The sequence below is a fragment of the Manacus vitellinus genome, unplaced genomic scaffold (assembly GCF_001715985.3).
Source record: "Manacus vitellinus isolate BGI_N305 unplaced genomic scaffold, ASM171598v3 scaffold_0_pilon, whole genome shotgun sequence".
Taxonomy (NCBI): Eukaryota; Metazoa; Chordata; class Aves; order Passeriformes; family Pipridae; genus Manacus; species Manacus vitellinus.
In genome coordinates, this window is record NW_021938789.1 from 17,096,509 (window position 1) to 17,122,085 (window position 25,577).

A 25,577-nucleotide genomic window follows, 5' to 3' on the forward strand; every position below is an offset into this window, starting at 1 on the left:
GGCCATGTGCAAAAGCAACTCCATAGTAAGGATGGGAGTAATGCATTACTGTTGAGCCTCCTCCCTATTAGCCCTTCCTTTCTACTTCAAGTGTTGCAGTTTCTAGTCAAAGATTAATCTTATCACGTAGTTTTTGCTAGTCGAGGTTGGTTAGACTAAGTGCTTTTGAAAGAATGTTTTTAAAATATAGGCTTTTAGGTGGGTTTGTCACTTCTATTGTTCTTTTTACTTTGCATGGTTTCTCTTAGTGGGTTTCCTTTTCTCTTTCTTGTTTTTGGAAAGCCTTGTTTAATACTGAAGTTGATTGAATAAGAATAAAAAAAAATATTTGATAAATTATTTTTCCCTAGTCATTTACAAATGAAATTTCCCTGTTCATATCCCTACCAGTCAGATATTATCTGTTTTAATTACTACTGCAGTCATTCACCAGCTTTTCATGTACAAACTTTCTTTAGTGTAGTCCCTGGTAGTAATATGTCATGACAGTTTGTTCATAATCTTCTGTACTTTGTTTTGTATGTATCTTTGCACATAAGAGTTTTGTGTAATGCATTTGTTGATCTTTTCAGAGTGTTGGGATACTCTGCCCCTTAGGATTGAAACACTGCCATGTGAGGCCAACAGCTTCGTAAATAAATGGATGGATTCGAACAAATTCCACCTCAGTCCATTGTTCCTATTGGCCTTGTCGGTTTTTTGGGTGTTATAAGTGGTGAAAGCATAAGAGGAGTGCTTTTGAGGTATGAATGGATGCACTGGTACATTTTCACCTGGTTCATGAGCAGTGTCATCTGCAGTTCATTACCTTGCAGAAGTTCTCACAAGCCCAGGAAAGCTGGTGACTTTCCCAAATGAAGTGCACTGTTTCTCAAGGAATACTTAGTTTGGACCCATAGACCTGTAGGATTGCGTTGTGCAGAAGAATAGTTCTGAAGGGTAGTCCAAGTATGAACCTCAAATGGAAAATAACCTGCATATTTATAAAATATATTAATAGTTATTGAGTCAACTTGCCAAATCCCGAACCTTAAAGAATAGAAGTGTGGTTGCCTTTTAGGAGTACAATGTATGATGGTAGAATTTTATAGGGAAGCTGCAGGAAAGGAAGCAATATATTTGAAAGGGGTACAGGTCAAACATGGAATAGGAGTCAACAAAAGGTTGGCAAGTGAACAGGGAAGCAGTCTTTCAGTGAACAGGGAAACAGTCTTTCAGTGTGCACTGAAGTGTTCAGATCCTGTTTAAGTGCACTTACTAATCTCATAAAAGTTCTGAAGGCTGCACATTGCTTGGGTTTTAACACATGGCTGTTTGGTTCAGTGGAATGTGAGCTCCTAGTTATGTTCAGCTGAACTGCTCTACTATTTAGCCTTGATTTCTCTACTCCATATTGGGTTGTCCATAACAATGCAATACTCAGTTTCTTGTTACAGTATATCTGCTCTTGTCTGTTCTGGATCTGGAAGCTGGGTGTATTCATGGACATGGGTTAGTGTTGACTTCCCGAATGTCTGGGTTTTTTACTTTGCTTTGAGGGCTTACCTTCACATTCCACCTTCCCCCGTTCTTTACCAGCCGAAACAGCTGATGCAACTCTCCAGACTTCCGACAGGCCACCTGAGCAGTTAAACAGGTTCATTCTGCATTCTGTAAATCCTGCCTCATGCCAGCATGCAGATGGGAGGGAAGGCAGGTTTTGAATGTGTTGCACTTTATCAGAGTAGACTTTAGACTTTCTGATAAATGTCCACAAGTGATAAGAAGAAAAAGAAAAGATAGAAAAGGAACTGCCATCTGGAAGGCAAAATCAAGCATAGTACTCTTCACAGAGGAATTAGAGGTAGCGTTGATAATCGTAATTGTTAAGCTTATAGAATTTTAACCTTTCTGTTTTCTTTTATAGCCTTAATTATTATTTCTTTTAATGAATACTGATCTTATCAGGTTAGTCAGTAACAGACGAGAAATTTTCAGCCTAAATGGAAACAGAGCCGTGGTCTTCAGTAATTAATGCTTTACAGCAGTTCAGGTGTTGCCACAGGTTGATCACTGCAGGACTGTGAGTAGCATCTCTGATAAACTTGTTAATTTGGTACTTTAAAACCATTCCGTAAAATTTATACTGAGGAAGTGGGATGTGTGCATTAAAGGACAGAAAATTCTAGATGTGTTTAATCCATTTGCTTGCATGTGTTTTGCCAGCCTCTTTTTTTGAATTTTGGGGGTTTTTTTGCAAGTAGGTAGTCATGAGCTGTATCTGTAGTCTATTATTTTCTAACATCTGTGCATATATACATACAAAAAAACAGAATACACATCTGAATCTAAAAGAGAGCTATAAACCACTGAGAGAATATGTAGGATGAGAAGAGATTTGTTTCCCCCAAGATGCACATACATTCTGTATTGGGTACTATGGGAAGTAACATGAATTTAAGACATGAATAGACCACAGACAGTGTACAGTAGATAAGGGTTTTCCTACCTGGATCACTTTTACCTTTTGTGTTGATGTTTGGGGACCATTTTTGTTTATTCCTCTTTCTTATGGTGCCATTATTTTGTACAGCCTTAGAGGATATGAAACCTTCCCTTGAAGATTGTCTTTTTATTTCTTTAAGTTCACTATTTTATTCAAGCAACTTAAGGGAGTTCTCCCCAAATCTTCGTTCGTGAAGCCTAGCCATGGAGTTCTACCAGCGTTATCCTTTAGATTATTTTCCTTAAAATCTTACTTAATATGCACTAAGGAAAATTGGGATCAAAGCTACAAATGTAGAAATTCTACATAAAAATGTATAGAACATTGCTGACAGTATAGCATGTGCATAAAAAATAACAATTACATCAAAACCAGAAGTCAAGTAAAAATAATTTTCCTTTCATTGTCAATAAAAGTTGAGAATTATCAAGTGCCTTCTCTACCCGATGACATTTGCCTAAATCTCAGTTACAATTGCAGATCTTACCCCAGAGAAGTCTTTCCACTTAAAGAAAAAAATTTAATGTTTTGCAGTTTCTAAGGAATATAATACAGTTTTCTTGTTATATTTTCCATAACCAGCTGTATTTCTGAATGCACCTGTCAGTTTTTCCTACTTTCTTTGCAACAAATGGTGATTGCCATTAAAGTGTCAAATGTTTGATCTTTGCCTAATTTTCATTCCCATGATGTTTGTTGTTCTCTGAAATGCTATAGGTACAAGAAGTATGAGTATCCACATTTATATCCAAAGTGCAAGTTTGTAAAGGTTTAAATGGTTCTGCTAGCTGAAAATGTTGCATTTATTTTTATATGTTTATTTTACCCTGTGACTTTAACTGTGGTGACAAGCAAATAAATGTTGTATAAGGAAAGAGCTGGTATGTGGACCCACCCCACTTCTGTCTGACTCTTTGAGAGGAAAAGATTGACAGTGGCAAAACTTAGAAATGCAGAAGGCAACAGCTGTAAACATTTCCATTCTTAGTCATCTGAGCTCAGTTTTGTGAGTGTCTTCAAACAAACAAGAAAAGAATAGCTGCATATGAACGGTGTGAGTCAATATCTAGTGGCATTTTGAGCAGAACTTAAAGATGTGAAAACCCTCCTATTTTGTTAGTTTTGAAGAGATGAGATGATGGGTGTGTGTTTACTCAAAATCTTTATCACTATGCTAGTCAGTGATAAAGAAATGGACCAATGAGCTACCATCAGAATAATTGCTTCAGGAATTCCCCTTCTTCAGGAGCTATTTGAAATAGCATGCACAGATGTACTTTTCCTTGGCTGGAGAGTCTGGGGGAATGGTTTTCGTTGTACTAACTTTAAAGCATTTTCTTGCATGTATAGCTCAGGGAGCCATTTCACAGCCATTCTGTTTGAGTGAAGAAGTGCACTTGTGATGGCCTTCCATTTGGGACTTGGTAGGAAGAGATCAGTTGTTTTGCCCATTAATTTTAAAGTTGGTGAATTGAGTAATTTTTCTTCTAGATACAGGTTATATCAAAGACTATTGAGCCTTCAGAAAAGCTGTATAAAACAACAAAATTAAGTGATACTACAGAAGATATTAAGAAAACAAGTATAACAGCTTATGCTTCTTATATTCATTACTTGACTTAAAACAATATTGTATACCCTCTCCCTAAAAATAAATGATTTTTCAGTTTGCATGAGATTTATTTAATGTTGACTTTCTTTTGTAGTGTTTTCAGTCTTTTTTGAATTACCTTGCATGCTTGACAAAAAGATACGTTTTGTGGTAGACCAGCTGAAGGCAAAGGAAAAAGTGCAGAAGGTTATGATATGGTTAAAAACACAAAGTTTTTTTAAGACAAAGGTATCTTAAATGCCTGTGTCCCTTTCCACCTATTTACTTTAAGAACTGGTAATCATCCCATTGTATGGCCTTAGGTGGTGGTATGTTTGTGCAGCTAAGGGTGTGTGTTTTCTTTGTTAAACACACTTCAGAGATTATTGGTGCAGATTTATCTGCTATTTGAGTCATGCCAGGTTTCAGCTATAGGTTATGTTTTTGTAATTTCTCAAACTTGCATTGTTTTAGTTCTCTGTGTAAAGCTGTAATTAGCAAGCTGTGGTCTTGGTGTGTGGTACAATGGCTTTATCAGGTTATAGAAAAAATTGTTCTAGGCTTTGGCCAATATGATTCTTATTCAGAAGCAGCTTGTAAATCTGCTTGAAACTGTCATTTAGGATACCTTGCTTGGTACTGCTAGCTCTTATATATGTGTGTGTGTGTGTGTGTGTCTGTGTGTATGAGTTTGTGTATATATGTAGACGTGTGTGTGTATATATGTATATGCAGTCTTTCAAATTGTGTCCATTTATTCACCTGTTCATGACATCTAAGTAGTTCACAACAGCTTCTCTTTTTTAAAGATTACTGTGAATTGGGAGAACTTCCACCCAGATCTCCATTGGAACCAGTGTGTGAAGATGGCCCCTTTGGGCCAGTGAAAGAAGAAAGGAAACGGACACCCCATGAGCTACGTGAGCTGTGGAAGAAAGCAATTATCCAGCAGATACTGCTCCTCAGAATGGAGAAGGAAAACCAGAAGTTACAAGGTTGGTGAAGTTCTTGATTACACTCTACTGCAAAAGAAATTCACTTTTTGGTTTGCTCTATGGCCTTTGTAGTGGACTGCACCAAGCCTTAATGAGACATTTTAAGAACATGCAGGTTAATCAAGTCAGCAATATCTCCCTCAACACTCATTAATGTAGATGAAAATTGGCACTTATTTTTTTATCACTTCACCATATTATTTGTTTACTTGATCTTGGGGGTTCCTCTTTTATTTTTACCATGGCTGAGCTTTTTTAGGCTGGTGTCTAGAAGCTCTCACAAGGAACTCAGCACTATCTCTGTCATGAACTGAATTATTTTCTACATTCACATCCATAGGTCCTTGTCTAAGTATTGGTCATTGTAATGTTGTGTTTAGCCATTCGTGAGGCTGAATGGAAGTTCTTAAGGAGCTGATTGTGGACTTGAAATTATGGGTGCCTACTGTAGTACCCACTTAGATCAGTCCGAAGGGTGATAAGAAGGCACTTGAGAAACTGTAATTTGCAGTTGTTCTTAACCACAATTTTTCTGTGGATGAATTAGCTGCAACAAATCTATTTTGGTGGCAACTTTTACACATAAAGAGCAGCTGCATGCAGAATCATAAGTGATTGCCCTTGAGAGCTTCTCCTTTGAAGATATGCATGATGAAGACAGAAATGTTTATCTGGCTGATTTTATGTCAGGAAGGTAGTAGGCATCTGGACCCTCGAAAGGGGAGGTACCTGACATGAAAATGGCAATACTTCTTTAATTTTGTGTAAACTTCTTGGAAGACAATCCTGTGTAGAGAGAGGGCCCAGCTGTGTGACAAGGTCAGTACACCAAATGTGAAATCCTTCTTTAAATTTGGACTAAGACTCCTAATTGGAAAGAGAACACACCTCTCGGACACTGGATATGGCCTGCCAAATCACTTAGCCCACCTGTAGACTATTTGCTCCCAGCACTATAGCTCTCTTAGTTCCACCCTGGTATGTGAAGAACACCTGACACCTGAGTTTCCTAAGAACTCCACAGGTGTTCCCAGCAAGTGTACTGGTTAATCCAGTAAAATAAAATATGGCAGTGAATACCAAATGTACAGTGTCCTTGGCTCAGATGCCAAGACCCTCTGGAGAAGAGGTACCAAGAGCAATGATTTATACAATCCCTTTAGCTTAGAATAGCTCTGTAAATGAACTTCTATAACTTTTTTATGGCATTTAGAAACAAATTTGCTCCTTTTTGTGTATTTATACTCCTGATTTTCTTTTAATTTCTCTTGTATTCCAATTGTCTGAATCTTGAGCCTGCAGTCAAGTTTTTGGCAACTTCAGGCTGTTAATATCTGTACACATTTTAACAAGTTTAACTAAATGCTTCGGATTTGTCTGCGCAAAAGAAAAAATTGCAAAACCATCACAGATACATAAAGATGAGCATGTCTAAAAGGTAGTTAATGAATGAATGAGGCAGGTGTTGGCAGGACTGAAGACCCAGGCTGTGCTGTATGCACTATGGAGTGAGGAAGTTGTCCTAAGTAGCTGCTACATGTAGATCTCAGATGGTGAGACAATACTTGAAAACAACAGATGACTGTGCTGCAGCGAGCACAGCATCTTTACCGATAGGGCTTATGTGTGATACTGGGAATTGGGTAGTGTCATAACCTAAATAAGGTTGTTGATAAAGGCATGTTCTCATCTCAGTCCTCACGTCTCACTCCCACTGTCACGTTTTTGCATATAGCATAAGAAGACTGAATAAAGCAGAAAAGATTGAAAAGGTACCAAGCACCAGAAAACATTTGTTTACAAAAAATGAAACACTGAAAGATTTCTCTTTTTCATATAAGCTGAAATTTAAATACCATTTTTAATTATCTTCATACAATACCACCTGTGTTTTAAGGTTTTTTTAATATTCTGATTTGTAAATGTGTTGTATTTGACCTGACAAAAATGTGAAGAAGTTGACAAATAGCTTAGATAGACAGAATCGCTTTCAGTGTGGACACACAGTGATGACAAAACTGTGAGTGCTTGTATTTACATGGTCTATGAGGTCCAGATCTTGCAAACACTTAGGTAACCTCATAACTCACATGAATAACCTCACTAAATGAAGTCATTTGCATGCGAAAGCAACTACAGGATGAGGGCCTACACTTCCTAAATATAAACAGTTCTTTTTTGGCTTTTAAGATCTAGAAGCTTGTTTAGCCAGTGGGAGTACAGGACAAGGTAACCCTTCATGACTCTCAGGATTCAATAGTCTAAAAAACCTGAATTGCAGATACAGATCTTAGAACAAGTTGCATTTAGCGTGTTGATAATGTCATTATGGGCAGTGTAAATTTCAGGTGATCTTTAACTATTTCGTAAATTTATTTAAAGAAATTGAATATACAAACAGTAGAGAGTTAAATTAACAAAAGATAATACAATATCATTTTGACATACGTTGTCTCAAGACTGAAATGCATAGGAGTGTGATTTTGTGAGTTCATCCTGTGAAATCATCAAAAGTAGCAGCAGGCTTATGATGTATGTCAAGAATGTCCTCAAAATAAAAGCATCTTGTCAGCATTACAGTAATGCATCATCACAACAAAGAAGAAAATGAATCAAAAAAACATGGTCACTTCATGATACACTATTTCATAAACATAGTTTCAAATCAAGTTATTTGTAGGAGAAATACTTCTTAATTTTTGTTTAATACTGTAGAACCTTTTCAGACTTTAATGTCTTTTGAACTTTTGTTCTACTCATTTTTGCAAGTAGAGAGCTGTTCTTGTCCTGGAGCTAGGTGCATTGAGTCCTCAGCCATGTTACAGCCTAGTTAAAAAGTTGAAATACCTGTTTTGTTAAATTCTTCATAAATATCCCCAGTTTATGTCACTCCTTAGTGCTCTCTTTGTAGCTTCATCTTGGTTTCCTTATAACATTTTCTTTCAGCATTTCATCCTTTTAAGAATAGATGACTGACATATTTCTATCTCATCTGAACTACACTTTTTTTCTCCTATTTTTTCAGTTTTACAACCTCCACAAATTCATCCACTGTCACAAAAGATGCTTTATTATTTAGTTTTTACATGAGTACCATTAATAAACCATTTTTCCATATCATTATAATACTAAAATACCCCCACAGAAACAAAACTTAAAAGCTTTACCATATTCATAGGAAGTTGTAAGTTAAATTAATCCATTTTACAAATAGTAAATAATATTGACTGCTACATTCATGATATCACTTCCTAGCTTCAGAAAACAATTTGCAGAACAGACGTCTGAAACTTGACTACGAAGAAATCACACCATGCTTAAAAGATGTAACTTTGATTTGGGAAAAAATGTTGAGTACACCTGGAAGGTCAAAGATTAAATTTGATGTGGAAAAAATACACTCTGCTGTTGCGCAAGGTAAGCACAGTTTGTTATTCTGAGTTGTTGAAATGCATGTAAATTGTATTCGAAAAGGAATAGGGTGACCACTCCTTATAACCAGGTTCTCACTAGAGCTGTTCCTTGGGCTGCTGCCTAAACAAGTAACAACGTTCAGTACCATCATGGCTGTGCGAATGCAAATACCAGTCCCTTTCAGGAGTAGCTGCAGTTGTATTACTGGAGCTAATTCATTTTTTAATAACATTTGTCCTTACAGTAGAGTTGTACAGTACCTCAGTGTATTACAATTGTTGTGATTTGATTTTATAAATAAAAAGTTATAAGTAAAGAAAAAAAACCTGGATAATGCCAAAGAAATTACTGTGTAAATAACTGAGGAAGCCCTCTGCACTATTATCTGGGAATTCTCTGTTCCAGCCTGGGTACCTTGTCTATATACAAACAGTATACATGGATATCACTGCAGAACTGCCTTTTCTCTGAGTCTAACAACACATTTTACCTGGAAATACCATTTGTAGTCTTCCTCACAACTGCAGGGCTGAGCAACAGCACCTCTCTGCACTGCATCAAAAGTAATATAACCTAAGGATATTCTTTAAATGTTCTAAGAAATTGGGTTATTGCTCAATGTTATTTGTGCCATGGTTAGTCCCAAAGGACCATGCTGAGTGCTGTATGTAGCCAGTGGTAAAGATGGCTACTCCAAGGAGCTTTTTATAGTTCTATACAAAGCTCTCCAACTTGTAAAGGAAGTGTCAAGAGTTAACCACTATCAGAAGTTTAATATTTTAAATATTGCACGTGACTATATGTAATTATACAAGCAAGTTAAACCAAGCTGTCCATTTAAGATGACTAGGTAAGTCTAAATTTCTAGCAATATCAAATCCTAATATGTTTTGTTATCTTTCTGTGTAAGTTGTATGCTTGTGTGAGGTTTGATTTCTCCTATTGTTTTTGTCCTCCATATGTTACATGTATACTAAAAGAAAAAAGCAGTCCAAAAAACTTCAAGCCATAAATTGCTTTGACCTGCAATAGCTGGTTCTAGTACCTCATGGATTAGACAGAATACCATCCTGAAGAACAGTGTATTGATTTCTTGTGTAGATGATTTAATAGAGCCAGTCTTGTGCTGAATTAATTGTACTCTCAGAGCTTTACATATAGATAAAAGTGAAGACTACCATTACCTGTGTGAAAGTAGCATCATCCCTTTTTATAGAGAAATAAATTCAAACTTTAAAACATTTTTATGTGTACCAGTCATTCAGCAAACCAATAGCAAAACTAGAAATACAATACTTGCTATCTGATTATGTGCCTTGTAATGTAGGCTCTAGATCACATCTCATTTTTACCTGTTTATACTTCTGGTATGTGTGCATCCCACCTTCCTAAAACTTACTCCTAACAACAGAGTCAGTGCTCTGTTAGTGAGAGTTAGTTCTATTGCAACGTTTTATTGTGTACTTTACATAGAAAAATGGGAGATAAGCTTAAACTTTTCAGATACAAGTATTGCAGTTCAGATACAAGTATTGCCTCTTCTAGTACTTCTCAGACTTAGTAGGCAGCTCCCCGTGTTTCTGCCTTAAATCTCTCCTGTTAAGGTGCTGATGTCTTTTAGTGGTTGAGGAAGTGTAAGCACTGTAGTTTGATCTGCTTCTTTGGTTCACTGGAGATATCAGATAGGGATCTGCTTGCCGGTCTAGCATATACAGATCTTCAGTTCCTCAATCCTGTTAGCTCAACTATAGCTGAACCCTCAGTAGGAGTACAAATTACTGATTTAATTACTTTCTTCCATCAGGAGTACCACGTCACCATCGTGGGGAGATATGGAAGTTTCTAGCAGAGCAATACCATCTTAAACATCAGTTTCCAAGTAAGCAACAACCAAAGGACACGCCTTATAAAGAACTCCTAAAACAACTAACTTCCCAGCAGCATGCAATACTTATTGACCTAGGTAAGTACAGTAATGGTCTGAAATTAAAACAAGGGGTTTATGGTCTCTGGAAGATAATTAAATAAAACAAGGTAACACACAAAAAGCCTTTCACCATTTAATAACAGATTGTTGGTAAGAACTGCTTTTCATCTGGTGTAAATGAGAAACCAGGAGATGATGTTTGTCCAAGAGGATCCCACCTCTTGTGTGTGAGATAATCCCACACTGAACTCAGTGTTCATTATGCTCTTCCCTTATAAGGGCAAAAAATAAAGAATGTCTTCCAGAGCATGTTAGAACTGTTGGCAGTTTGGGTCTGAGAAGTTGTGGGGGACAATTTAAGTCTGTAATCACAAAGTTTGATTGGATTAACTTGACATGAAAAACTCCATCAAGGGAAGTCATGCAATGCAAGTAGCCAAATGTCATGTGATAGAATGATAAAAATTTATGGGGAAAGCTGTACTTGACCTGATCTGAATGATTAATACCTATTGCATTATTTTCTTTTACATTTTTTCTGTAAAGCAGTAGTACATAGTCATGAGGGACACCTCATGATTCTGCCTTTTATAACTACTCAGAAAGTATTTGAGCATTTTCATTGCTCAAATTCATTCCCCTTTCTTGCCTGTTGAGAGATCACCTATACCCAGGGCTGTCTGGGAGTACCCATTTTTAAAAAGTTCCATGTGCAAACTGTTTTCAGTGGGTACTGAACTGTTAGAAGATTTGTCAGGTTTAGAGGGTGACCTAAGATTTATACAGTAAAGCAAGTATTTTCTCCTTTTTTGCAATCCTTGGAAAAATGCGTCAAAATATCAAGGCAATGCATAGAAGACAGGAATCTGATAGAACAGGTGTGTGTTTGCAGAAGCTGACATGGGCTGAGGTGGAAGGGATGGAGGTCAATGCCACCTTCACTTTCCCCTGCTTTACAGACTTGCCAGGTTTCGACTTGGTGCTGGGAAAGTAACACTCCAAAAGGAGCCTTAATACTAGCTGGGAATAGGCAGTTGTACATAGGTAAATTGTTCCTTTCAGACTTCTCATACCAATTCTAGGAATTCCCCTGGATTGAACAGTGCCAGATACAGTCTTTTGTTTTTGAGAGAGGCATTTACATGCAACCAGAGATCACTTACTAGCAAGTACCTATCGGTCCAGCATACCAGGTGTTGAGAGCCCTGCCAGTGAAGGTTGGGATTCTGTTGCACTGAAATGGTTCAGTAAGAGGTGAACAGTTCTGTGCTGGTCTTGAACACGTTCAGCAGAGGGGAGGGGGGTGGATAACTCCTGGACAGTAGGGAGCACAATCAGTCTGAGCTTGGTTGTCTCATACAGCAAACTGTGGCTTACTGGCTCAGCAAGCTGTTCATATTTTCTTCCTGGTTCTGCACACAGATACATTCCTGTCTTAGCCGTATACTCTTCTTGTAGAAACAAATGTCTGCATGTATTGGCAGATTGGTAACTTCACGGTGGTTTTCATACAAGATGTTTTTGCGAAGGTGCTGTTTGCCAGCCCATTTATTGAGGGGGGGATTGGGCCTTGTCATTACAGCAAGATGAAATTAAGAATCTGAAGGCTTCCTAGTGATTCACATTGAAATAGAGCTGTGCTGCGTGGTAACAGACAGCATAACTACATAGGCAGCTAGAAGGAATTTGCATGTTCTGACTTGTGTTCCTTCAGGCTATCTCTTAAACCTTTAAGAATCCTTCTGAAAGCATACACTTCTACCTTGAAGTAAAAACCTATGTTCTTGCAACATATGGTTCTAATGTTTGAAAACATTTCCCAAATTAGGTTAAAGAAGTCTTGCTAACACAATATGAGCCTAAGCTGTAATAGTATTGCTCACACTATTTGAACTGATGCATCTTCAGCTATAGATAGTGCTTCCTGAAAATGGGGCCAGCACTGTGCATCTGGATGCAGAGGTGAGGTACAGCAGCTGCTTTCCTGGCCCAGTTTACATGTCATGGTATTATTTCATTACATGGACAAGGAAAAAAGCCACAACTCTCTGAAGACTTTTGTATGTATTTATTTTGTGAGCCCACCTGTACAACCACTGCAGTCACTGGGAATTTCAGGTCCTGAAGTCATGTTCAGTAAATGATTTCAGCTCTCAATAAGGTAGGGTAAACTGACTTCTAGATGCTATCAGTATAGGAAACCATCCATCATTGGGTATTTGCCAAACACAGTAGAAAATGATATTTTGTTTTATTACATTTTGAAAAATAAAGTAGTAGGTAGAGTCTCTTTTCAGCAAAAACAGAGGTCTTTGCTCCAAAATAAAAGCTAAAATTCTTAGCTAAGTTAGCACCAGGGCACTCAGAAACAAATCAGTTCTGCTTCTCCTCTGTTTACTGGTTTTTAGAACTTCTTTGCATTTTTATTTTTGCTCAGCCTGTCACTTTTCTTCATGACTTACATGAAAGGAGCCTTGCTGCATGAGTGAGGCAGTGCAGGTCTGCCTTTTGGCTGTGTTGTAGTTCCATAAGCTGCTTCTCATTTGAAAGCCAGAAATATTTCTTCTGTAACATTCAACTCTGACACCCTGGTCAGGGACACCTACTCAGAACTGAATGCCATGTCCCATGTGACAGGTTAGAGCAGCTACCGGATGGCAGAAGGACTCTGCCCCGGGCTTTGTCTTCTTGAAACAGGAGCTCTGATATTATCTGGCAGCACAGCAGCATTCCAGGACCTAAGAGGTGGGGTGATATTTAACAAGTGGGCAAACAAGAAACAAGCTCCACTTAATACTAGAACAAAAGAGGTAATCAAATTTCTTCTCTATTGAGGTGTTTCACAGAGAAAGTCTGATAGGTGGAGAATTTTTCCTAAAAGTGAAAAATTCCCATTCGGAAAAGTGTTTGGAAAAAAAAAATGTCTGCAAAGGTGAAGTCCTTAATGTCTTTGTTCACAGAATCACAGAGTGGTTGAGGTTGGAAGGGAGCTCTTCCTTAAAGCAAGGTTTGCTCAGGCTGCCCAGGATCATGTTTGCTCAGAATTTGAATATGTGCATAGATGGAGATTCCACAACCTCTTTGGGTAGCCTGTGCCACTGTCTGGCCACTCTTGCAATAAGAAAAAAGTTTTTTTAAATGATAGGTGGAATTTCTTGTATTTCAATTTGTGCCCATTGCGTCTCGTTCTGTCAGAGAACACTACTGGGAAGAACCTGGTTCCTTCTTCATTTCCTCCCACTGGGTGTTTGCACACACTGGTAACATCCCCCTGAGTCTTTTCTTCTTCAGGCTGAACAGTCCCAGTTTTCTCAACCTTTCTTCTTGAAATGCTTCAGTTCCTTCATCATCTTTGTGGCCTTTTGCTGGACTCTCTCCAGTATAACCATATCTCTCTTGTCCTGGGAAGCCCAGAAGTGGACACAGCATTCCAGATGTCGTCTGACCAGTGCTGAGTAGAGGGGAAGGATCACCTGCCTCCTGCTGGCAACACTCCTAACACGCCCCAGGATACCATTAGCCTTCTTTGCTGCAATGGCAGATTGCTGACTCGTGTTCAACTTGGCGACCAGCGGGACCCTCAGGTCCTTTTCTGCAAAGCTGCTTTCGAGATGGACAACTTCCAGCAAATACCAGTGCATGGCATTGTTCCTCCCCAGGGGCAGGATTTTTGCACTTACCTTTGTTGAACTTTCTAAAGTTCCTGTCAACTCATTTCTCCAGCCTGCTGCTCTCTGAATGGCAGCAGTGTATCTGTCACTTCTCCCAGTTTTGTGTGATCTGCAAACTTGCTTAGGGTGCACTCTACCCCATTGTCCCGGTGTCCGCTCTGCCCCCAGAGGTAGCTCAGATGTTCTAAGTCTGTGTCTGGATTCTAAAAGTTGTTTAAAAGATAACACTTTTTAATCAAGAAAATAGAACTGGGTGACTCATCAAGCCACTGAATCAAGTCTCCCACTATCACTGGCAACCAGGCCCTATAAGCCCTTTAACAAACTGATCAGGGCCAGTCTTAAGAACCAGGTATTCAACTGTTCCAAAAAACAGATTGTCACCATCCCCCTGACAATTTCAAAATTAATTTTACAATGACTGTAACAAAACAGTGGTAGAGTATGACAGTCAATTTTTTTGTTTTGTTAACTTTCTTGCAGCTTTCCTGGGGGTTGGCTCAGAATCTGCTTTTCTAAAGAATCTATATTTTTGAAGGACCGTTTGATTTGATAACATGGCAGGGTTTTGGGGGGTTTGTTGTTTATTTTGTAGTTTAAATCACTAACTTCAGCTATTTTCACAGGGCGCACATTTCCAACACATCCGTACTTCTCAGCACAGCTGGGAGCTGGGCAGCTGTCACTCTACAATATTTTGAAGGCCTATTCGCTTCTGGACCAGGAAGTAGGATATTGCCAGGGTCTTAGTTTTGTAGCAGGAGTTCTACTACTCCATATGAGTGAAGAAGATGCTTTTAAAATGCTAAAGTTTCTCATGTTTGACATGGGCCTGAGAAAACAATATCGTCCTGACATGACAATTTTACAGGTATGAATTCAGGATTTTTTGAGTAGAGGATGCTAATGTTAGATCATAATAATGCAATGTAGATAGCATTGTCAAAACCTGAACTCGAACTTAAATTGACTTCTCAAAAATAGAGAAGGATAATCTGGGAAAAGAATATATCATTTTAAATGCACTAGATTCAGATCAAAAGATTTCATGGGAAACTATGGAAACCATAAATGGGAAGAATTCTGTTGTGTTGTATGAGCTTCAAATGACCCTGCAAATGTGCCTGACTCACAGGTGACCCATCCTGTGTCTTTTAGGTAGCTTCTGAGTATTTCTTGTCTTCACACAATTCTGTCCAAACATCAATTGTCGAATATCTTTCTCTGTGAGTGTTAAAACACTTTAGTCTCTTTGTTCTTATTCCATGCAGATCCAGATGTACCAACTGTCTCGACTTCTTCATGACTACCATCGAGACCTCTACAGCCACCTAGAAGAACATGAGATTGGCCCCAGCCTCTATGCTGCTCCGTGGTTCCTCACCATGTTTGCCTCCCAGTTTCCCCTTGGATTTGTATCCAGAGTGTTTGGTAATTCTTCATAAAACTTCTATCTGTTCTTTTTGAAGTCTTATATTTGGAATCTTGTTATTAGGAATAGCATTATTATCCAACCTGTTTCAGACACCCAGGAGACACATTTTGCTTACTGTGAACAGAAGAAAGACAACAGGGGTCTTCCTATGGAGTGTGCAGTATTTCAGTAAACTGGAAGAGAGAGAAGGAAAGCAAAGAACAGTCCCTGTCTTGTTTTTTCATCATTGTTAACTTTCCCCACCCTGTAACCACATGTAGAGAGGATGGAAAATTTGATGCCGTGAAGGCAAGAGTTTTGTTATGACAATGGCACGTCAACACCAACCATTAGTTACTTTCAAGCTAAAAGGAGATATGACAAAGCCATCATCTGAGGAATATATCCATTTACTCCATTATCATTGTGTTCAACAGTGTCAGCAGAAATTTTTTAGGGTTATGTTTTAAAACACACATAGAGAAATCTCTTGCAGTTTAATGGGTTTACTCCGCAGAAATTTAAGACTTTTAAACTAGTATTTCTTGTCCTTACAATTTTAGTCTGATTATCTCACCTTCCAAAAATATTTAGAAGCATATGAGGTTTAGACTCTAAAGTCACTTCTGTTACCTATTTTTAAAATCGACAGAAGTGGTCTTTTCAAATTAAATTCCAATTAAGAATTTACCTTGATGCTACCTTATGAGTGTATATTTCATAGATTGTTTGATGTTTGAGAAGATGCTTTATTTCCTTTTTAGTTGTTTGGTTTTCAGCTTCATTATGTGGTACTGGATTGTCCATGATGAGCAGGGTAGATTAGAGCTTTCTCTCCAATTCCTCTTGTCTGATGAGAAGCTGTTTTCATTTTCCTTAGTCAGCCTCATTTTAGAGATGCGATGAAGAAATTATTTATTAAGGTATTAATATTGATACTTTCCTGACTTAAAAAAAGCATAGTCTTATCTACCACAAATAATTAATATAGAGCCCAAGAAGAACCAACAAGAATCCCGTCTTGTTTCTGTTTAAGAGCATGCTAAAAGTAGTGCTAGAAAAAATCAGAGTGAAAAGGATGATGTATATATCTAAGCAGAACTATATGTCCTGTGATTAGCATCTGAACTCCAGGTAAAACAGTGGGGTTTCTTTTCCTGGAAGAGTTCAAAGTAGGCTAATGTACCTCAACAAGTATCTAGCTGACACTAATAATCTGTAGGAATTAAACAAAGTACTGTATGTGAGTGTTATCCACTGAGTTTATAATCAGTTTATCTCTCAATTATTCTTAATAATTCATAGTATTGTACATGGTAAGAAGAGTCTTTGAATTGGACAGTTGACTGCAGTGAGGTTATAAAAGTGCCTTGTATATCCAGTATATTTGGATTTCTGCCTTAATACACAGATTAGTACTTTACCTGTCACTGGAGGATTGAAGGGCTTTAGAAAACAAAGTTTGCCTTAGAATAGAAGGCATAGATACATGATCTTCACACATCTGATTTTAGATCAAGGAGAGCAAATCATGTGTGATGGAAACTGTTGCCTCTTAAAAACCTCAGATGTTTTTTTAGAGAGAAATTTCAGCATGACCAACACTTGAAATTTTTAATGTTTCAAAGTGTTTAGTAATTTCCTTAAAACAGTGATTACTAGAGCTAGGTTGAGAACATTGGATAGTTTCTTACATTAGAAAATAAAATCTCATCTTCACCTATACTAAAGACTCTGAAACATAACTTTTAGAGACTAAAGCTGTCACTTTACTAGTGACTGTCATTAGCAGTACGGCAAGTTAGGATCCAGTCATTTCTGACCTATGTGTTTGTACACTTTTGCAGAAATATACATATGTTTTCATTGCTCACTTTTTAGACCCTTGGGATGTAAGACTGTTGATGCTGAAGTAACTGATTTATCGGTTACTAAGACTGTGAGATCGCACTGCTACTTTCTAGCATGGTATCTCTGAACCCTTGGTATCTGAAGCTAGCCCACTGCCATTTAATAATACAGTTGTTACAGACCACTTCCTTTAGATTTCCACAGAATGTGCTTTTTGCAGGCACCATACAGGCAATATGTAAAAGAAGTGCGTTAGACTGTTTCGTGAGTCAAATACCAAAACTCCTTTTAACTTTTTAATTATCTGTCCAAACTTTCAACATTTCTCCTGAGCAGGATCTGATGAAAATACAGTGTTAAGAAATATGTGTTCTTTAGTACCCCTGCTTACTTATTAATAAGGGAGACTTGATAGAATAGTGTTTATTTTATTTCAAGTTTGTATATAAAACTTAATTTTTTTTAATCCCGTAGGCTGCCAATCATGCTGACATTAATTTGGGTACCTTCATGGTATTGTTGTTGGCAGGAAGCCCACTTAACAGGAAGTGAGGGGAGTGGATAACAAACAGGTCTTTGTTAAGTATTTGCTGTTTTAAATGAGAGAGGGATTTCAGATGTCTATTACCAGCTCAGCTCATACAGACATTAATTAACAACTTCTAGGTCACCTTGAGTTAATCTGCATATCATTATGGGGCAGGTGCTGAATCATAAATACACATTATTTTCAGCTCTCCTTTTTTTCATTTTGTGTTTCCTAGCTGCTCTTCAGCTTTCCCTGTCCTAATATAGAGCTTTCCCTCTGAACCATTTTCCCCATAGTTTTGAGTTTCAATTGAGAATTGAAGCAGATGCCTGCTCTGTTACCACTTTTTAATCATTCCTGCCTTTGGAGTTCACATTCAAGTCAGCATAGAGTTGAAAAATGTTACACTACTTTTAGGAGAAACAGCAGCAAAGTACAAGATTTATGGTTAGTTATTACTTGTGCTTTTTTTCTTGAAGAGAAAGAGAGTGAAATGAGTTATGGCTTCAACATTAAAGCAAAAGAGCGCAGGGCAGGAATTTCATTGTGATACAAATTTGGAAAGAGTTTGCATTTACTAAGAAAGGCAGTTAGCCAGTGTTTTCATAGGTTCTTCACTACATCAGAGATACCTGTAGTTTTGCTAGTAGTTGTTTACCTTACTTTGTGGTGGTTTTTTTTCTCTTTCTTTATTCCTTTTTTTTTTAATAAGACACTGTTTTTTGGTACCATTGTGCTACTTTGTATGTGATTGTGGCTTCATTCACAGCTTCAAATACAAAGCAGGGAAAGAAAAAAAGAGAAGCCCTTTCAAAATAAGTACACATTTAGGAAATAAGATAAAAAACCAGAGTATCTTCTCTTCCTTTTTCACCTCCATCAGTAGTGTTTCATATGTTAGATGCTTCTGCCTATAGCAAGTCCCTCAATAAAACAGATTCTGAGTTACAGTAGCAGGAAAGTCAAACGTAGAGCAATGCTGTTTATACAGATTGGTTTTGTGAAGATGGCTTTCTTGTCTGATGCTTTCATTGCAGACTTCTATTTCTTTATAAATACATAGGCACTTTGTAAAGGACAAGGAAAGAAAGGGTGTTGCATTGAAAGGTCACTGTATACTGTGGTTTCAGTGTGCTTGAATGTATGCCAGGTGCTGTCATTGCAGGGCCACCTGCAATATTTACACTTGAGCTGTATTACTAAGATTTCAGGGTACTTATTAATATATCATTAGAATATTCACAGAAGTGGTTGAGACACATACTAAAAATAAACACATGCATATGAAACCTGATGCTGCTGGAAAGCGTGCATTTAGCCTCATGTGCTCAGTGTTCTATTAGCTGAGGTTTTGTGGCTCTCTCCACCAGATGAGAAAATAACAGAATTTCAGATCTTCAGTTGTGTCTTCAGGTTTAGGTTTTATCTGTTGTATTAGGATTTTTAAAGGGCATTGGAATTAGTTTTCTATTCAAATTTGTATTCTCATGAACATCAAAAAAGCCGACTAAACTATTACATGCACAGAAAGTGGTAACACTGACAAACTCGACTACCTGGTTTATTGTGTACTTAGCTTAAATTTGAACTGGATTTTTTTTTTTGTGAAAACTAAGTGAACAAATTAGTAAACGATTGTGATAGTCAAGTGTGCTATTCACAGTAATAATCTTGAACCTATAAAACTTCTAAAGCCATAGCCAAAAGCATGTGTCTGGCACAGTATATCTAACCTCTAGGTTGCTCCTATGAGAAGTAGTTGTCCTTGGATATTTTATTGTTTTAATATTCTTGTCAAAAGATGTGATTGCTTGATAGAATCTTTTTTTTCTTTTTTTTTTTTGCAGATATGCTCTTTCTTCAGGGATCAGAGGCTATATTTAAAGTGGCTCTAAGCCTTCTGGGAAGTCACAAGCCCTTGATTCTGCAGCATGAGAACCTAGAAACTATTGTTGATTTTATTAAAAGTACTCTCCCCAACTTGGGTTTGGTACAGATGGAAAAGACCATTAGTCAGGTATGAAATATTCTGAACATATGAGAGGTATGCAAAGGAATGCTCTTTTCCTTGACAGAAAACTCCAGCAGTGTGCTACTTCTGGCTGAGGATTCTGTTATTGTAGTTCCAAAGATGTTGAAAACTTTTGGTAGCAGATGACTTGTATAGTAGCTTACTATTCATATATCTACATGTTGGTTATGGTCAATTTATGAAGCCTTTAATGAAAATTCATTTAATTTTTTTTCACCAAAGAATCTTGCCCTCCAAGTCTCATTTCAGAAGCAAAAATTGACTTACAAGAGCCTCTTAAGCGTTGACCTTACTTAATGAAATTAGAAACCTCCCTCCATTTGTCTATACTGGCTTTTGTGGTGCTGCTTCAGTATGTAAAAACATGTCATTCTGCCAGGAGCACAGGGGGCAGTGCAGGCTCTTGCAATGAGCAGTGACTCTAGACAGCAAAAACTGGGAATCCTTGATAATTTTTTTTTTAACAGCAGACAAGGAGAATGATGCAATATTGCTAAGCTAGCAGGATACTCCAAACAATAACTGTGGAATTTGAAAAAATCACAAATGGTTGCAGTTAAGGCTTGCTTGTTTAAAAACCTTAAGTGTTGTCACACCTTCTGTAGCATGGTCTTTGGTTCACATGCCTTAACATGCCTTCAGTTAGCTAGTTTTCAAGTCAAACTTTTGATTTGCCTCATGTTTCCCCCCTTTCAGATTTGATACTCTGGTTATGACAGCAGGGATTTTCCTCCTTCCTCAGGAACACAGGGGCTAGAAGTGGCAGAGGTCATGAGAGGAACTAGCATTCTGCCCTGCTGAATTGCACTGCTTGTTTTATTGAAATTTCAACAGTGTCTTCTCCAGAGATGCTCAGATCTACAGAAAATGAAAGTTCCATATGTGTAATCAAACTCAAAATTTGAACTTATTCTACAGCTATTCATCTATTCTACAGAAGGCTGAAATACATCTATACTTAAAAGCTCTCTTTTTCTGCTGTTATACAACTGTGAGATAGGGTTTTTTAGCACATGTACCATGTGACTGAAACATTTCATAAACTGATGTTTTCTTTAACCAACAGTTACAGTTTTGTAGACAGCACAGATAAATAAAATAGGAAATTGTTCTTGTTATTTCAACAAGTATTTCAGATAGGATTTGACATTTGACTAATTTATAAAAGGAATAAAGTACAAGAAGTTTAAAAATAAAGAATATCCCATGAACTTCTCTTCTTGGGCTATTTTTCAGATGCATCTTTAAATCAACTTTTATTTCTTCTATGTTCTGTGATTGGCACACTTTTCCTTTTAATTTACCATCTTCTTCACTGCTTTTAGAGGAGATAAATACTTCAGGGACATTGGAGTCATAATATTCATGTATAAGACTGAGCATCCATTTCAGTGATTTGTAGTTAACAATAATAGAAATCTACTTGGACATTACATAATGTTTCCGTTAAGTGCATTAGTGTAAGGATTATTTCATTTTCTGTCAGTCTGTAAAGGTACTGTAGAATTATAAATAAAGCCAGCAAATTTTACTGTTTTTCATTTAAAACTTTTATTCTGCTTAGGCTTACACTTTTACGTGGGCACATGGGTTTGGGCCACACATTTTTGAAAGTGACAACTAATTTCAAGTATGTCTAGGAGGGTTTATGCCAATCTGAGATGCATTAAATTTGAAAAGGGGAATATCCTACAAAGTCTACACTTCTTGAAAGCTTTCATGTAAGTAGTTTTGCTGAAATCAGGCAACAAATTAGTGGCAAAGTTTTTAAGTAGATCTAATGCCAATGTATTGCACCCTACTGCCAGAGTCTTGCCATTTCCAGAGCAGGAAATGTGAGTGCCAAAAAAGTAAGGCCTTTTATTTGTATGCAGTCATTAGATATTTAAGTCTAGATCTAGACCCATAGATTTTTAAGCATTGAAAGAGCTATGGTTTTGATCTGCGCAGCATCTAATAATATTTTTATATACAACAGGTGTTTGAAATGGATATTGCCAAACAGTTGCAAGCTTATGAAGTTGAATATCATGTGCTTCAGGATGAGCTTATAGATTCATCTTTAAATGACAATCAGAGACTGGATAAATTAGAAAAGGCAAACAGTAGCTTGCGCAAACAAAACTTTGATCTTCTGGAAGAATTGCAGGTACAATTTATATTTCATATTTAATTATCATTCTAATTTATACACCTTTTCAGAAGAGACTGTTCTACACCACAGTGTTTGGTCTAGTGACTTCAAAGTGTAGCCACTTTCAAGTTTTATTTAGTTTAGCCCTTAAAGTTTAATGCAGAAGAAATTCTGAGAGGGGGATGGATAGAGCATATGCTTGTAGTTAGTGAAAACTTGGTTCATCACACTATCTCTTCTCTTGAAATTAAAATCATAGCTGTAGAAGATAACTAAAAAGACACTAGGTGCTTTTTCAACTTCATTTTTACATTTTCAGTCACTGCTTTATTTTACAGCAGGGATAATAGTCTATCAAAAATGGAAAAACTAATTCCAGTGTCACAATTTACAGATACATTAGAGATAGGATACATTGTCTGTAAAGACATACTTTTTATTACAATTACAATGCGTCACCAGATAATGTGAGTTTGTCAATGTTTTGCCCGCAAAGGCTGAACTTTTTAACCCACCATAAAGGGCAGTGAGCTCATCAGAAAGGCACATACTTCCCTGAAAGCCAAGACCATCCAGTACTCTTGTCACCAACTGTTATCCAGTGCTGAAATGTCCAAACAGATATTGGATGTTGTTGAAGTATCTCAGCTACAGATCTCACATGATGAGTTTGAACAATCTAACACTTTGTTTCCCCGTGAAGTAGAATGCCAATACGTGCAGCCTTTTGGAGGAGCGTTTTTGGAATTTTTCAGGATTGCTCTAAATCCCCTCCTTCCTCTTTGCCTCCAAATTCATTGGACTCAATGTCGAGATGAAATGAGGATGCAGCTAACAGGCTGAGTTTGCTTTGCAAAGCAACAGCTGTGACTGGCCAAAAATGTCTCTCAACTTACCCACACAGAAGCTTATCTTAACCTGCAGTTCTTTGGTATAAAATTTGCAGACTTGGTGGCTTTCTAATTTCATTACTTTACATTATATTCTGAGTTTAATTGTGAACTAACCAAAGCAATCAAGTTGAGACGGGGAAGTTTCTTGTTATAGACAAAATCGTAGTTGTACTCTAAAGTGCACGGATTTAATAACATTCATACTTGCATTTAACTTTGCAATTTTTTGTAATTTCTTAAGTATTTTATATGTATTCATGTATCTCAAAAAAAAGTTTAAAGATGGTTTCAGTCATTAATGAATTTACTTTTTTTTCCCCTGTCCTGTCCTTCCTCCCCCTCCTTCTATCTTTTGACTTTAAAAGGTTGCTAATGGGAAAATCCAAAACCTTGAAGCTACAGTAGAGGTCTTATTGACCAGTGAAGGCAAACTGAAGCAGACCATTCTCACTCTTGAGCAGGAGCGAGCAGCTTTGCTGAAAGCGGTGGAAGAGATGCAAAAAAAGATTGGTGATACAGATAGGAATCCTCTACTTACTAGACAAGAACATATGGATGCTGACTGACATGCACAGTTGGAATGGAGCAGAGAAGCTGAGCGAGAAACAAAGGGAAGAACAGAGTCTTTTTGTCATGATCCACGGGGATTTGACATTGTCATGTTCATTGTACATGCCTTACTGTAGCAAAGCAAGATAGAGACATGGTGGCTTCCCATATCAGAGAAGCTTGTTTCTTGGGGAGAAGACTCTTTTCTTCTTAGTATGTAGAAATACTATGAAGAGTAAGATGCCACGTAATAAATAATAAGCAGGAGAAACTTAATAGTTTACAGTCATACACAATACACTGTAAATAGGCTATGGATTCTTCAGTAAGTGCTTCTGAACCTAAGTGCTCTGAGTTTGTCACATTTTTTGGTTTTGTCTGGATCACCACTGTGTTAAATAGCACATCCTTTAGAAGGTCCTTTGAAGAAATATGACAGTGTAAAACCTTTGCATAGATGACTGTCCCATTGCAGCTATGCAGTGGAAACATTTACAGAGAGTTTTGTGATTGGACTTGAGATTTTTGACAGTGTAATTCCCCTGCATCTTGACTGGGTTCTGTTAATTATGTTTATGCTTCAGAAAACTGCTTCCTTATGCTTGAAGGTGTCAACCCATTGGACTCCAGGGAGCTGGACTTTTATCATATGTAACTATGCATAATTAGGGGGTTGCCATCTGTTTTTATAAGTATGTTGGTTTAGTATATTTTTTGTTTAACAGCCATTAATGTAGTGTATTGTTGGTTGGCATTATCTGATAAACATACTGTATATAATAACTGCATTATTCTTAACAAAATATATTACCATTGATTTGGTGAAGCCTGTGACTCTTCTAGCATCATCTGAGGATTTATATTCATACTCTTCAAGTTTCATCTTATTTATTTCTGATCTGCTGTGTGATGTAAGACATCTTTTTGCTGGGAAACTAATGTTCATTGTCATTTTCCCTTTATTTGGTACTCTGCCCACCCATCCTCTGAGAAATGTTCTTTAAGACTTTTTCTGAAGAAGTGGAGGCATTTCAAGAGCTTCATGCTGTGCCACATATGCTTAAAATGTTTTATAAACAGTATTGCAGTTCTGATTGGGACACCATTCTTTTTTGCAATGCATCTTTCAAGTAAGATTACATATATGAAAAAACAATTCTCACTTTCCTTAGTACAATGAAAGTAGTTTGCAAGCCAGTTAAAGCACCACTGTGCAATGATATCTATGAATACCCAGTTGTTTAGGTTTGCTTCAGAATTAAGAATAGTGACAAGTTTTGTTCAGTCCCCAAGCACAGTTTAATAGGCATCAGTGTTTTGTTATGGTGATGATTGACCCAGGACATGATTTTTATATGTTTGGTTCTTGCAAGTCCACGTTGTATTCACTTAGTATTGAAATTTCACATCAGTCAGTTATTATTAATCCACTTAACCCTTAAGCTTGTTTTATTATTTGGAAATCCATAGTGAAGCTCATGCTTCATGTTTAAAATCTTATCATAATGGACCTCATACTGTCAGAGCACTCAGTAATGTTGCATTTTCACAGCATAGTGTCATAATTCATACATTGACTTCTTAACAAGAGCAATAAAAAAATAATAATCCATGCCTACATCTATGTTTGTACATTTTTTGACATTTAAAAACAAAAGCACAGTTGGTGGGGTGACAGTTCAGAATTGTGTAAGACAAAACTTCCCTGAAAGAAAGCTGTCTGCAGTGGTTGTTAATTTTATATGTACAGATGGAAAATTCATTTGTACCCACAGAAAATTCAGCACCCTGGTACAGTGAAACAATTCTATATAGTCACAAAAGCGTAAAGTTGTTTGTTATCTATTTACCACATTTGTGCATTCTGAGAACAGAGACTCTAGTTCTCGTCTAAGTGCACTTCCTTCTGGTATTCCACAAATTCTCAATAAAAGGCTTTGGACTAGATTTTGGAGGAAAGTAATATCACTTACTAATTTCCCAACTTTGGAAAAGCTCAGGGCTTTTCCCCCCAGAAGTATGAAAAAGAAGTAATAGAGCCCAGAGCTAGTCCCAGATACTTGATACTCCAACTATACTATTAGCTAAGCAT

General features: G+C 37.2%; 1 protein-coding gene across 7 annotated transcripts in view; it reads left to right on the plus strand.

Annotated features, from left to right (window-relative positions):
- The window catches only part of TBC1D1 (TBC1 domain family member 1), a 104,591-nt gene extending 80,230 nt beyond the window's left edge, over positions 1–24,361 (plus strand). For all 7 annotated transcript variants that reach the window (XM_018068208.2, XM_018068223.2, XM_018068228.2 and 4 more), the window contains 8 exons: positions 4,886–5,071; positions 8,327–8,488; positions 10,290–10,448; positions 14,710–14,954; positions 15,355–15,514; positions 19,725–19,894; positions 21,888–22,058; positions 23,302–24,361. In XM_018068208.2, coding sequence (XP_017923697.1) covers positions 4,886–5,071; positions 8,327–8,488; positions 10,290–10,448; positions 14,710–14,954; positions 15,355–15,514; positions 19,725–19,894; positions 21,888–22,058; positions 23,302–23,502 — 1,454 coding nt within the window. In that variant the 3' untranslated portion in view covers positions 23,503–24,361. The remainder of the gene's footprint in view (positions 1–4,885; positions 5,072–8,326; positions 8,489–10,289; positions 10,449–14,709; positions 14,955–15,354; positions 15,515–19,724; positions 19,895–21,887; positions 22,059–23,301) is intronic.
- Positions 24,362–25,577: the final 1,216 nt, after the last annotated feature.